Below are 15,315 nucleotides of genomic sequence, written 5' to 3'. Positions count from 1 at the left end.
GATCAAATATGAGAGACAATTAAAAAAACAAATTGGCAGAAAGGAAACAAAAGAGAATGAAGAATTAGAGATAATTGAATTGTCTAATCTAGAGAGAGGAAGAACTAGGTGCCTTGGAAAGAAGCACTCAGAGGGAAGGATTAGAGAGCAAAGATGTCTGGGTTTGATATTAGATATGTTAAACTTGAATTTCTTTTTTTTTTTTTTTAAGATTTTATTTATCTATTTGACAGAGAGAGACACAGCGAGAGGGGGAACACAAGCAGGGGGAGTGGGAGAGGGAGAAGCAGGCTTCCCGCTGAGCAGGGAGCCCGATGGGGGGCTCGATCCCAGGACCCTGGGATCATGATCTGAGCTGAAGGCAGACGCTTAAGGACTGAGCCACCCAGGCGCCCGGAACTTGAATTTCTAACAGGACATGCTGGTGGTGGTGCTCAGGAACAAACATGTATCAGGTGCTCACTTTGTAGCGGGCACAGTGCTATACCTCCCAAGGCCTGTAGAACAAAACCTGAATTACCGTGGTCTCCCAAGCCTTGGGAGATCCGGTCCCTGCCCACCCCTTATGCCACATCTCAGACCACCCTCTGCCTACACGTAGCCCCTCTGTCTAGCACAGTGCCTGGCACAAAGGACGCAACTTTACTGAATGAAATTAATAAACGAACATACGTCCTCATTTATTCCTCATAACAACCTTCAAGGTAGGGCAGGGTGCACCCACATTTATCGATGGAAAGAGTGCTGCAAAGAGCTCAGGGTTGGAGACGGCTGATTTTCTGGTCTGTACAGTGCTGCAGCCAAAGTAAGATTGTATATGATCCTATGCCGCTGAAGTAGGATTGTGTGTGTGCGCATATACATAGATCTCCTACTGGTTCTGTTTCTCCTACAATCTCTGTATATTGTTAGTCCTCACAAAAAACCTTGCAAGGTAGTACGAGCTACATTTTACAGATTTGAAAACAGACTCAGGGTAACCTGTCCAGAGTCTCCAGGCTTAAAAAACAGCAGAGTTGAGATCCTAACCAAGTCTGCGTTTCGCACCACACCTGAACGCTCCCTGTATGTCGTAGGTGCTTGGAGCAGTTCATCCGAGGATTGCGCATCCCTCCCAGCCCGCGAGAGTGGCTGACTGTTCCGCCACACTTTGAACCTGACCTCCAGCCCTCAGCATCAGAGCTATCTATGGATAGAAAGCCTAGCCTCAGCTCAGCCTGCTATCAGAATCATAGATAGGAGCAACAAGTCCTCCCCACACACGCACCCCCAAAAATTAGTCCCACGGATGTTTACTCGAAAGTGCTTGTTAGTATGTAAGTACAACACACTAACAATTAGGAACATTGTTAGTAACTACAAATAACTGAAAAGCCTTCACCTTCTCTCTTTAGGGTTTTGCGCTCTGCTGAAGGTCTGTTGGATCCTTAGCACCAGCACCACACAACTGCCTAATCCTTTCCATCTGTAACACTTGCAGGGCATCTTCCCAGCTCTGCTTCTGCTGGCACTTTCATCAAAAAGTATTATAGAATTTGGTTTTAAGAGCCTGAGAAACCCCTTATTTTTTATAAAGGAGGATGCATAAATATGTGCAGATTTTCCAGATAAAACAAGAAAAACACACTCTGGTTCAAAACCTAGAATGTTGGTGCTGGGGAGATGAAAGGCGATTTCCTGTTGCCTTTTTCATTATATTTTCTTTTTTGATGTGGAGGGTGGGACAGAGGAAGGAAATGGGATAAGAAGGCTGAATTTTCCCTGTCATTTTCGAGAAAACTTAACCATTTCCAAAACGCAAGAAGAAAGGCTTCATTAAAACTACAAGTATATACGTTCCACGGGAGGTGTTTGGAATTAATGTGATCAAGAATTAAAAAAAGGAAATGGGGCTTCAACTCTAGATTACTAAGTAAAATTAGTCAATACACAAAAGGTCACATAAATAGGCAGAACTTACTGCAGACTGCCATCCGTAGCCAGGAAACTCATCTCCCAAGTCTGGGAGAGTTGTACGTTTTCTGTAAAATTAGCATGTCCTGAGGAGCTCCCAGAGGAGCAGCACCGCGATCAAAGTTCTGGGGCCCCACACCCCACCTTCAGGATAGTGCTAAACAATAAACTGAGGTATATTAAAAATTATAAGGGGCGCCTGGCCGGCTCAGTCGGTGGAGCATGCAACTCTTGATCTCGGGGTGTGAGTTCGAGCCCCTATGTTGTGTGTAGAGATTATTCAAATAAACTTTACAAGAAATTTACACATAAATAAAAATAAAAAACACATTCGACATTCCTTCCTTGCTTTTCATACAGATGTTTCCTTTCACCCTTACTATTTTTAAGTAGTTTTAATTACATATATTAATTAGAATTCTTAACCCATGGAGTCCTGAATTTCTTATGAAAACAGAGAAGCAACCAATTGTGGACTGTTAAACTGGTATTCCGTGGACTGGCAAATTTATAAATTTCATAATTTCTAGTAGTGTGTCCTTCCTCGTAGCAAATTTCTCAGTGTGGCACAAAACATACTTCCCGATAGACTCAAACATCCTTAGTTACTCTGTATAAAAAGCCAAAAGTAAATAAACTTAAGTTCAATAATTAGTATTCTAGTATTTTATCTTATTTGGAAATGATGTAGATATTCATGAATATTCGTCATTTAACCTAACTTAGTATATAACTTTCTCCTAGTTTCCAAGCAGCGCCCCTACCCCCAACCCCAGGTTCTTTTTGTCCCTTCTGATAAGAATTAAGTGAAGGGGGGAAACCGGAGGGGGAGACAAACCATGAGAGACTATGGACTCTGAGAAACAAACTGAGGGTTCTAGAAGGGAAGGGTGTGGGGAGATGGGTTAGCCTGGTGATGGATATTAAAGAGGGCATGTATTGAATGGAGCACTGGGTGTTATACGCAAACAATGAATCATTGAACACTACATCAAAAACTAATGATGTATTGTATGGTGATTAACGTAACAAAATAAAATTTAAAAAAATTAAAAAAAAAAAAAAAGAATTACCTCCCTGAAGTCTGCATTTCAAAGAAATGGCTCTGGGTACCTAGAGAACGGAAGTAGAACATTTACATCTCAAAGGCACAGGGAAAAGATATAAATTCCACCAAAAAGGATTTTTATTCCCTATATCCAGATGTTTTATAGTACCCCGCAAGTTTTTTGAGATGAACAGGAGACGTTTGGGGATGGTAAAATGGATAGTGTGCTTTGAACCGTTTCTAGAGCCACATTTCTGTTCTTGTAAAGATGAGATTTGTCAGGACAGTACAGTTGTTTTTAATTCCTCAAAGAACTGGGTTGCAACCTGAATGATATCAAGAGGCGGACTGACCCTCCCATCCACCCACATGATCTTCAATTTGCTGATTTATTTATTATTCATTAGGGGGATTTCTTTTCTTTTCTTTCTTTTTTATTTATTTGACAGAGAGAGAGCACAAGCAGGGGGAGCAGCAGAGTGAGAGGGAGAAGCAGGCTCCGCGCTGAGCATGGAGCCTGATGCGGGACTCAATCTCAGGGTCCTGGGATCATGACCTGAGCTGAAGGCAGACCCTTAACGAATTGAGCCACCCAGGTGCCCCCATTACGGGGATTTCAACTAAGATGGAAATTAAGATTCTCACGCTCCTAAGATTAAGAGCTGTGTTCCTTTATGACTTAGTAAATCCTTTCACAGTGGTTTGGGAATGTTTTTCTTTCCCTTTAGGTACATAGTTTCACTTTAGTTTAGGGAAAAAGGCCTTTTTAAAAGTTCTTATCAGGCTCTGAATATCAGCTTCCAATCCGGCCGACTTCTGACCACAGAGCTCACTAAACATCCTTTCAAATATCTTATTAATACTTCTTAGCTGGATGAACAGTAAAAATTTTTCTTCTTCTTTTAAACCAGAGGTATCCCTATCAGATGACTCAAAACCCAAACTAACAAACCTTTTATGACTTAACCATGGACAGAAGAGGTGCCCCCAAGGAGGGTGCAAGAGATATTACCTCCTGAGACCCTGAGTTACTCCCAAAGAGAACCCAAAAGGAGACTTCGACAATCCCCCTGATGGCTGAGCATGGCTGGGAGGACACTAGCTGCATATGGGGATGCAACCCATATTTCTGTCCAGCCATAGTTTTAGGGCCTCCAACCCTACCGTTGAGCTGCCTGCACTTGCAAGAACTAATAACCTGTGTGTCCCGACAGGCAGAAAAGCCAAGCCACGTTCTCATGACACAAAATGAGACAAAGGGGAAAGCAATAGCTGTCTCCAGGAAAAAAAGGATTGATAACCAGTGGGCACCCAAACAGAAATTCATGAGCAGCAATTCAAAGATCTAATTCTCAAATGGTTTTCGCTTGTCAATCTGAATTTGGAAAGGAAGGGACAGCCCAGGCACCACAGACAGAGATCCAGGAGAGCTAACTTTGGTAGGAATGCTCACCCTTTGCGGGCTTCTGCCGGTTTTCTCAGGATCCCGTCTGCAGGCTCTGGAGTGAGTGGGGTGTCCCAGGAGGTCTCATTCTGGTCACCCGAAATTGCAGAGGAGGAAAAATTATATTCCCTCACCTTTTAATGTGAGTGTTTGGCTAAGACCCTTTTTTTCTCAAGGGAACCGCATAAATGGATACATTCACCTAAATTAAAAATCCTCCACTGTGGTCACTGGCATTGAAGATTATCTTTGGTAAGGTTAACCTGCTTGTTCAGCTTTAACACAATATTTTAGTCAGCTGAGGCCTCACACTGGGCCCAGCCCAGTTTAAGTTGGTCCTAGTCTGCCCCCAGACCCAGGCCAGTGTTTAAGTTGAACCCAGTCAGTTTCTGGACCCAGTCCCTAAAAAGAAATGCTTAAATGAAGTCCAACAGTGTGGAATACAAACGCTGTGGAGCTAGGACCTAAGAGGGACTTGCCCATGAGCCTGTAGAGGCCAGAGAAAGTCTCAAGCTCCGGGGGCTGGGTGGGGACCTGCGTCCCTTGCCCATTGCTCCTGGGGGGGTGGTCAGAGGTCTCCTTCCTTTGTTCCCTCTTCTGATACCAGAACTGTTAAAAGATAAACTGAAGCATATTAAATAAATAGGTTAAGAGTTTATTTGAGGAAAAATCTATTCAAATCAGGCAGTGTCAGGTCAGAAGGATTTAGCAGCACTCCATCGACAGGAGCTCAGGGAGAGACTTTCACAGAGAAAAAGGTGGAAGCAAAGCAAGGAAGTTTTTGGCGTTTTTGTTGTTGTTGTTGTTAAGATAGTTTATTTATTGATTTTCGGTAGGCCCTATGCCTGCCATGGGGCTGGAACTCAGGACTCTGAGATCAAGAGTCACGTGCTCTCCTGACTGAGCCAGCCCGGCGCCCCAGCAAGGAAGTTGTTGATATAGTTTGAAGCCTAGTTCCTTGTGATGAGTTGTCTTTACCATTTTCATTTGGTACCTTTGTGGCATTGACTGGGCTTAGATTTGGGTTTGCTTGCAGAAACCACCCTGGGCCTTAGAGCCACCTCTGTGTAAGGGCTTCCTTGTTGAATTAACTTAACCATAGTTCCCAAAAGGATTTTCTACTTGGTTTACTCTGATGCTTGCTTCTGAGCCTATGGTGAAAAATTCTACTTTCTGAGTCTGGATGGGTGGAGGGAGGGCCTGGGATGATGTCAAATCACAGTGTTTCCTCCACCCCTCAGGAAGTTAAAGTCCACTGGCAGGAGGAACCACATTGACTCCAACCGCACGGACTTAGAATGCTCGCTTGTGTTCACAGTGCAGCTGAATGAAATGCCTTAAAAAAAGGAGTAACTTTGTCGACAATCCTATACTTTTTCTTCCCAGATTGCCTCATCGGTGAAGGATTCCTTTGCTGAAGACCACATCAAAGGTAAAATAAAGACAGGACGGTGTGTTGGGTTGGTTTTCTGCAATGTTTTGAATGACTGGCATCTTCCCCCAGCCCCCCACCTCCCTCACCTGGCCTGCTCACCAGACAGCCTGCCCTGTCCGGGAAGCAACAGCCTGCCTGCCAACCTGACGGAGGGAAATAAAGAATGCCGCATGCTTTCTTCCGGACATTTACATTTCTCATTGCTATTTCTCTATTTTTTTTTTTTTTTTTTTTTACTGAACCACTTGTGAGAAAATAGGTTCTATGATACCTCGCTCCTGAGTGCTTGCTAGCATGCCGCTCCCGAGACCAAGAACATGCTCCTAGCAGAACCACAAGACCACGACCGCATGGTCTACTAGAAAGTCCAGAATTCAGATTTCCCCAAGTGATCTCCTAAAGTCCTTTACGACTTGTTTCCTGGTCCAGAATTCAGTCGAGGCGCAGTCATGGCATTTTTGTTGTCACATCTATTTAGTTAGTCCCTTAGAATATTTTCATTTTAGCAATTGCTTTGTAAAGGGAATTCCTAAACCCGAGGCTCCTCCTCCCCTCCTTGTTTCTCTAAAGTCAGGAGCTCACCCAGAGGACCAGAGGGTGATGCACAACTTCCCCTAGGATGTGGCTTGCAGACCTAGGCCACGGAGGCCAGTGCTAAGAGCGGCCACCTTACAGTGAGGTCAGGCTTTGTAGTTAATTCCTTTGCAATTCCTGCCTGAAATAAACAGAGTGGTCATCTTTCAGATGCCATTCAGATCTCTGTGATGGCTTTGATGTCCCTCGAATCATGGCTTTTCATTAGCTTTTTCTCACCTTTCCCATGGTTCTGCCTGGATTGTGAGTATGGAATAAACAAGGATAGGGAGACATAGTCAGGCTGACTTTATTTGTAACTACGGACATACCCCAGGATAACTGTCAAAGCCATCTGGACTTGCCAGGTGAAGCTAGGCAGCAGGCCTCCAGAAAAGTCCCCCAAGATGGTACAAAGCCCTGCTTGCATTTTTGAGGTTGAGATCAGAGCCTGTAAACAATTTAGAAATGAGGAAATCATTTTTAAAGGGGTGGGCTAAAAAAAATTACAAAGGGTTTTATACCACAGAGAAAAATAAAGTTTAAAAGTTTAGATCAGTTTGTCAACTGAATCAACTGTCTTGGTATTGTCACAGAGACCAACCATCATGATGCAGAGGGCAGGGAACGCCCGACCTTACACTAAAGCCCTGGACGGAGGTTGGGGATGGATGATTGTATTTCATTTCTTCCTGGTAAGAATTTACTTTCCCCTTTTCTACTGCCCAAAAGAGAGCTCCTCTGGAGAAAGGCTCAGAGCAAAGCCAGGAACTGCCAACAGTTGCCAAAGTCAGTGGCCCACCCTGAACTCGGAAGAAAGTTGAAAATGTCCTCCTTGAGTGAAAGACAAAGTGTTTCCCTCCAGCCCCCTCCTTGCTGCTGTCCCAAAACCTACAGAATGTTCCAGCCACCAGCAGCAGCTCCACCCTGGCTGCATGGCAATTAGGATGCATAGATAATCATACATTTAAGCACCCCAGAAGTAGCAGTGGGAGGTGCTAAAAAGTGCTGTTGGGTGGGTTCCCAGCTCAGCCCAGCATACGCATGGCAGCAACCTCCCTCTCTCCTAGGGAGAGGGGATGGGGACATTTTCTCTCTGTTCTGCCTACTGTCCACTTCCCAACCCAGCCTCACAACCGTAACTTATGCTAGAATTAGGCCCAGTGTGCATTTCTGATATGCCTGGAAAGGGAGAGAAGTATGTGGATTCTGAAACTGGAGACTGATTTTTCTCCATCTGTAAGCAACTGGACTGGGCACTCCATTTCCTAATTAGCTTCTTTCCCTCATCCTCCTAGAGGCTCTTAAGGTTGTTGTGAGACAGTGGTGATGTGAAATGTCAGCATGGCCATTCTAGAATACTGGTGAGTCCCATCCCAGCTGTGCCCCAAACAAGTCTGTAACAGTAGCACCAGCTCCACATTCCGCATAAGTGTTCCCAGATCAGTGAACTTTGAGATGGACTCAGGAAGACACCCTATCCCTCTTGTCTTCCTCCCCTGCTCCACCCTACAGTAAGAAGCTCACAAAGATGGGACTGCGGGTCTTGGTGACTACTAATAATCCTGCAGTCCACAATGTGATGCAAGAGCTCCATAACCGGGGACAACGGGAAAACATCATACCTCCTCCTCCCTACTGACAGAGGACGGGAAAGTAGCGGCCCAGGTCCTCAGGCAGGATTTATGTAATACAAACCTCCTAACCGGAGGACTATTTGTTAAACATTAGCTTCCTGACCAAAGAATGTATACTCACTTTTTTTTTTCTCCCAGAAATGTTACTAATAAGGAAGCTAAGGATGTCCTAAGTCTGAGAGCCCTCCCAGACTTTGGGCCACCTCCCCAAATCATGGGCTTTGCAGAGCTAGCGTCGCTGGTGAGGGTCTCCAGATCTCCCGCCTTTCTCCCCAGTAACGACCCTTACTTTTCCAACATTCTCCTCTGGGGAGAGAAGTTATTTGGCCAATGTAGTTACTGGTAAGAAAGACTGCCTAATAGCCAGATTATTATTTTTTTTTAAAGATTTTATTTATTTATTTGACAGAGAGAGACAGAGAGAGAGGGAACACAAGCAGGGGGAGTGGGAGAGGGAGAAGCAGGCTTCCTGCCGAGCAGGGAGCCCGATGCGGGGCTCGATCCCAGGACCCTGAGATCATGACCTGAGCCGAAGGCAGACGCTTAACTGACTGAGCCACCCAGGCGCCCCTAATAGCCAGATTATTAAACAATGTTCAGTGTTCCACTTTTCTGGGTGCGACCCTGCTGATGAAAGCACAAAAGAATATACTGAGTCCTCAAGTGTTAACAATTAACTCCAGCTAAGTGATTGCAGTGGATATGGGGATACTTACAGGATTATGGTTTTCTGTCTGCACGAGTTACGAGTATATTTTTCTACAATAGATGAGTTTCTAAAAAGATGAGTGAAAAAAATCCTGGAGCATGTGGCTAGTGCAACTGAGAAACTACATTATGGGGGATGGGGGGGCTGAAACATTGTAATTTAGTAAAACAATGAAACAAAACAAGGTGCTGGAATGTGCAATATATTCATACAAACACCCTCAGGGGCACATTCAAGTCAAGTGTGAACTCCATACCCCTTCCCCTAGTCCTGACTTCACACCCTGGGACCCCAGTGTCCCTCCATATACAACCATGCACGCTTAATTTGAAAAAGGAAGCCCCAGTGTATTTTGATGTAGCACCCAACTTAATTAAAATTACACTAAATGAGAATTAGCCCCCAACTTGATTAAAATGACATTGAAATTCATTTAATATTAAAATTCAAACAGCCACATGTACAGGCTACTGTATTGGACAGAATAGTTCTATAGTCTATCCTGTGGCCTATTATAAAATGTTCTTTTCAGATTATCAGCCTAATAATTATGTTTTAACCAGTTAATAAATAAGTGGTACAGGGCGCCTGGGTGGCTCAGTTGGTTAAGCGACTGCCTTCGGCTCAGGTCATGATCCTGGAGTCCCGGGATTGAGTCCCGCATCGGGCTCCCTGCTTGGCAGGGAGTCTGCTTCTCCCTCTGACCCTCCTCCCTCTCATGCTCTCTGTCTCTCATTCTCTCTCTCTCTCAAATAAATAAAATCTTTATAAATAAATAAATAAATAAATAAGTGGTACAGAAAGGCTCTTCAGTAGAGTTTAAAAAATCAAGTGCATGGGAGAGGAAAATGAGTGAGCAAGGAGAAGCCAGAACCCTGAAGAAACAGGGATGAAGTTTAAGTCACTCAAGTGCTCATCTTGGTTCTGTCATGTAGCTGTGGACCCCTGACAAGTGATTGAATCTCTCAAGGCCAGCTTCACCCTCCGAGAAGAGGGGTGGTAACAGCTCTAACCTCCAGGCAGGGTGACTACATCATTTGCAGGATCCAGTGCAAAATAAAAATGCATGGCCCCTTGTTCAACAATTATTAAGAATTTAAAAAAAGAAAGAAAAGAAAAAAGAAATATCCAGTAACAAAATGTTCTTTGGGAGTGCTCTACTTTAAAAGAAAAAAAAGAGGGCTCATTCTTGGGATGCCTGGCTGGCTCAGTTGGTGAAGCATGTGACTCTTGATTACGGGGTTGTGTGTTTGAGCCCCATGTTGTGTGTAGAGATTACTTAAAAATAAAATCTTTAAAAAGAGTAAAAGTTTATTTATTTATTTATTTTTAAGATTTTATTTATTCATTTGAGACACAGAGATACAGAGAGAGAGCGAGCATGAGCAGGGAGGAGGCAGAGGGAGAGGGAGAAGCAGGCTCCACGCTAAGCCAGGAGCCCGACGTGGGGCTTGATCCCAGGACCCTGGAATCATGACCTGAGCCGAAGGCAGACGCTTAACCATCTGAGCCACCCAGGCACCCCAAGTTTATTATTATTTTTTTAAATTTTATTTATTTGACAGAAAGAGAGAGCATAAGCAGGGGAGAGGGAGAAGCAGGCTACGGGGCTTGATCCCAGGGGCTCAATGCGGGGCTTGATCCCAGGACCCTGGGATCATGACCTGAGCCAAAGGCAGACACTTAACTGACTGAGCCACCCAGGCATCTCAAAAGAGTAAGTTTTTTAAAAAGGACTCATTCTAACTTACCACACTTTGTAACTATATATTTGCATGAGTTTTGTTGTTTTTTTCTGTATTCTGTCTGTCTCACTGGACTGAGTGTCCCATGATGGCAGGTACCATGTCTCACCACCATTTGCTCACCATTGTAAGACCAGCTCCTCATAGTAAACAGCCTGGGACATCGTAGGCATTCAATAAATACCTGTTGGTGGATGGGTAGGATGGATGGAGGGATGAACTGACTGACTGATGGACACACTTATGAATAAAGCAAGTGATTATGATGAGATTGGAGATGGGTAGGGGCCTTGTAGGGGCATGTTTAAAACACTGGTTTTTATCTTGAGGCTGAGGAACTAATGAAAAAAAGCAAGCAGGGGAAAGGATGGGATCAGATGTGCATTTCAGGAAAATAGCTCTGCCTGCAGGGTGGATGATGATTGGCAGGGGATAGGCCTGGAAGCATGGAGATCCACTGGTTGGGTGTTGTGATAATCCAGGTGAGCAAAAAAGGCCCTAAATTAAAGCAATAGCAGTGAGGATGGAGAAAATACAGGTCCGTGCAACAGGGAGGAGATGGACCTATAAGATTTGGACAGGAGCAGAGTTTCAGGGCAAAAGGGAGTCAAGGAGTCCTGGGTTGTTGGCTTGGGCAACTTGGAGGATAATGCATCACTCACTGAGTTGGAGGACACAAGAAGAAGGGAAGAACATCTGAAGATGCTTGGATAGCTTAATCCTAGGCAGGGACCGTGGGACCTGTGATGTAAGCAGAAATGTGTTCAGCAGCCCACGCACAGGTGGAGCACGGGATCTCGTACTGAAATCTGTGCGTCATCGGCATACATTGGTTGGCTCGAACCAAAGGGCTGGATGGGGAAAATCGCCACGGATGGGGAGAAGAGCAACTCAGCAGAAGCCTGGAGAAAACTGATGTTAGGGGTCGGGCGGCGAGTAGCCCACGGAGGAAACTAAGAAGCAGTGGGAGATGCAGGGATGCAGTATCACAGAAGCAAAGGCAGAAATGTCCAGGAGCTAAGGGCGATGAACAGATGCTGCCTCGAGGTGAAATGCCAGAACTGACAATGGGGTTTGTTCAGCAACAAGGAAGCTTCTGGTAGCCTTGCTGAGCGTCCCTACAGTCAATGGTAGGATGTGAGGAGGCAGAGATAACCTGACAGACTGTTCTCTAGTTTGTGTAGTCCAGGAAGGAAGAGCTGGGGTGATGAGAGAGAGAGACCCAGAGTAGAAGGAAGTTGTTGTTAAACAACAATTACCCAATCATTTCTGACCAACCCTGATGCTCTCTATTCAAAAGGGGCCCCTTTGGCTGATCCAGCCCCCTTTCCCAAGACAATATTCTAATGAGTGATCTGGTGAGGGAGCTCTTACTGTGTATGAGTGTTTGTGTGTGTGTGTGTCTGGGGTGCTCTTAAAGATACTTCATACTTAGGGGCGCCTGGGTGGCTCAGTCGTTAAGCATCTGCCTTCGGCTCAGGTCATGATCCCAGGGTCCTGGGATCGAGCCCTGCATTGGGCTCCCTGCTCAGCTGGAAGTCTGCTTCTCCCTCTCCCCCTCCCCCTGCTTGTGTTCCCTCTCTCTCTGTGTCTCTCTCTGTCAAATAAACAAATAAAATCTTAAAAAAAAAAAAAAAAGCTGTCTTTAAAAAAAAGATACTTTATACTTAAAGATATTTAAGAAAATAAGGGGGCTGGGTCAGCCACAGGAGAACTTCTAGGGGCTTTTATTTTTGGGTGAGCCCATTTACAATGTCTGAGGTGGACTCTGGAACAGGACTGAAACCCACCTACCTTAGTTGAAAGCCAGGATGAAGTAATGAAGTAGCAGAATATAGAAGTATCTAGTCTGCTTGGATAACTAAGGGAAAATTCAGATCTTGAGAAAAAGAGTTTTGATATCGGAGTCAAAATAGAAACAAAGTTGGAAGGTTACAAGTTAAGGGAGGGAGGCAGAGCTGATGCAAAGGCTGTGTCCTTGGCTTTCTTGACACACAGTGGAAAGCACAGACCCACTTATCACAGACAAGTCCTATCCACTCACTGCTGCTATGCCCAGACATCAAGGACAGACCAGAGAGGAAAGGTCCTAAACTGGGGTGGGGGGGGGAGGGGACACAAGAAGCTAGCCAAATTCAGGTGGCTAAGAAAGGAGAGGACAGCACTGTCTAGACACCAGCATGGAACCATGTCCACAGAAAAAAGGGAAGGAAATTTTACAGAATGATGATGCCTCATTGTGGTGTCCCTTGCTCTGAGAGGCTGCAATCACCACTCTGCATTCCGAACTGAGAAAAACAAGTGGGGGTCGCCTGTGGTTTGCTATGCTCTCTAGCTTCATTTCCTGATAGAAGCAACTCTGAGGAATAGGAGGATTATAAATTGCCTGAACAAGGGCCTGATAAAATGTCTTTTTCACTTGTGAACGTAGAGCGCAGGTGTCCGTGGCATTGTTCACTCTGAATAAGGACAATTTTGTTGCTACTATCAAATCAAAATGGGAAAAGTACATTAAGGGACCCCCTTCTCACCACGCCCAACGTTTGCAACCTCGGAGCACCACTGGTTCTTAGTCCCTTACTCCAGACAAGAACTAATACTAGTTTGAAACAAGAGTCAAATGAAGGGGGCTGAGGAGGAAGCTGTTGGTTATGTAGCACGCGGGGGCTGAGGGAAAGAGAGGCTCTGACTTGGGTGAGCAAGTGGATGGTCCCAATGAAAGGAGAAATGAAAAGACTAGGTGTGGGATAAGGGAAAGAAGAGTAATTTTGGATGGGTTGACCTGAGTTAGATATGGTGGTTATACAAACGAGTCTGAAGCTCTTGAGAAAGCAGAATGGTTACGTGAGGTAACAAAATCACAGTTAACAGTTTGAGTATTAAGTGCTATCCTTTACCTGAATTTTCTCAATCTTCAGTTCTGTAAGTGTAACATTTCCTTTATCTTCACTTTACAAAAAAGAAAGCTTAACTTCTGTGAAGTGTTTGCCCAAGGTCACACCTCTCATAGGATGTGGAGCCAGGATTCAGGCCAAGACAGGCTGACCGCAGAACAGTACTTGTAACCATGACATTATGAATACGTGGGTGGTAACTTAAACCTCAAGTGAATGATTGTCTACAGACCAGGTACAGAGTGACATGAGTGAACAACAGGGGGGTAATACAGAGAAAGTGGAATGGGTGAAAGGAAGCCCCAGATCTGTGGCTGGTCAGCGAAGCGTGGCCAGGTTGAAAGCGGAGAAAGTGGCCTTGGAAAGCTAAGGCCACCGAAAAAAAAAGGGGAAGCTTGAAAGCGCCTGGAGACAGTGAGTGCACGCAGCTCCCGTGCTAAGTGCCTACAGACGCTGGCCCGGTGGCCTCCCTTCAGGTTCCCCCTGCTGACCCCTGCTCTTCACTGCCCCCAGGGTAATGGGAATTCTAAGAAACAAATGTTAATATGCCACAGAAAGAAACGTGACCTCAAAAAGGATATTCCTCCTAGTGGAAGGGAGAATGGTGGTGCTGGCAAGGAGGGTTAGTTGGGACAAAAGAAAAGGATGGGGCACATAACCAACCATAAGCTGACCCTCTAACCTGTTTACCCTTGCTGTTCTGGCATAAATTAATAGTGTTCCTTTCCGCCCTCAAGTATTTCCATTTGGACGATATATGGCCTCCCTATTTATATATCAAGTGAGGAAGGGCACTCAGTTTAAGAGCAAAGTTAAAGCAAAGCTAATCTAAGAACCGATGGGAACAATTCATCTTTTGGACCAACGTGCTTCTCTCACAAGAGTTAAATGCAATTAGCTGTCTTTAAGGGATGCGATTCGAACAGAACAGTACAGTGACTGGTCTGGAGTCAGTCTATCTGGGTTCAAATCTCACCTCTGGCACCCCCATCTTGAGCGACTTTCAATCTCTCTAAACCTCACTTTCCAAAAAAAACATTGATTCCATAGCCTTGGAATGAGGATTAAAGGAGATGCTTTTGTGTCAAGTACCTAGACACTCCAAGAGGATGGCCACCCCACAAAATACAAAATGTATAACGTGGAACCAACAAACTGGTAAATACCGGTGACCTGGGGCCGGGGGGGCAGGGTCATTAAGAACGAGCAGCTGTAAACTTCTCTGTAATGGCTCATTCACCACCTGACTTGGACTCTTTGGTCTGCTTTGATTTAGGTAAACATGTTTGTGATGGGGATGGTCAAGACGTTTGCAATTTTCTTTGTGGTTTTCCAAGAAGAATTTGAAAGCACCTCAGAGCAAACTGGTTGGATTGGATCCATCATGTCATCACTTCGTTTTTCTGCAGGTATAAAGCTGGCAATAAGCTTGCTGTCCAAGGAAAAGCACCACAAAGGGCAATCCCAAGAAGATTCATCTGTCAGTCATTTAAGACTGAAGCGTTGCTAAAACTCAGATTCATTAATAGGTAAAGCTGAGAAAAGTTACAGACTTGAAGTGTTTAGCCTCTACTTGATTTGACAAAATCAGAAGAAATAGGGTTCAAAAAGAGCTTAAGAATCCAACTATTTAAGTCCATGATTCAATTTCTCACACCTTGTTTCTTTCACAGTGCCTGAACACGGGTTCAGTGAGCCAGTCTCTCTGGGAAATCAGACCACAGGGTTCTTAAGCCCAACATCTAAGCATATTCAAAACAACACAGAGAACCAATTCCTCTTCCTTTGCTTCTATTTGGGGCTAAAACATGATAGGGTAGATTAATGATCAAACTTCGTTCTAGTCAAAGGTAACTAGGTGCAATCTCATTTTGTGG

General features: G+C 44.7%; 1 protein-coding gene across 3 annotated transcripts in view; it reads left to right on the top strand.

The window, feature by feature from the left end:
- The first annotated feature begins 5,712 nt into the window (after positions 1-5,712).
- Positions 5,713-15,315, top strand: part of SLC16A4 (solute carrier family 16 member 4) — a 28,839-nt gene continuing 19,236 nt past the window's right edge. For 2 of the 3 annotated variants that reach the window (XM_031027634.2, XM_031027635.2), the window contains exons 1-3: positions 5,713-5,877; positions 7,050-7,148; positions 14,715-14,847. In XM_031027634.2, the coding sequence (XP_030883494.1) occupies positions 7,062-7,148; positions 14,715-14,847 (220 nt within the window). In that variant the 5' untranslated portion in view covers positions 5,713-5,877; positions 7,050-7,061. Of the gene's footprint in view, positions 5,878-6,632; positions 7,149-14,714; positions 14,848-15,315 lie in introns of those variants that run through there. The other variant, XM_081815635.1, reaches the window with a different exon arrangement.

This window comes from Leptonychotes weddellii, chromosome 4, assembly GCF_054177405.1.
Source record: "Leptonychotes weddellii isolate Sample4059 chromosome 4, ASM5417740v2, whole genome shotgun sequence".
NCBI classification, from domain to species: domain Eukaryota; kingdom Metazoa; phylum Chordata; class Mammalia; order Carnivora; family Phocidae; genus Leptonychotes; species Leptonychotes weddellii.
This window is presented reverse-complemented; position numbering and strand designations above follow the sequence as displayed.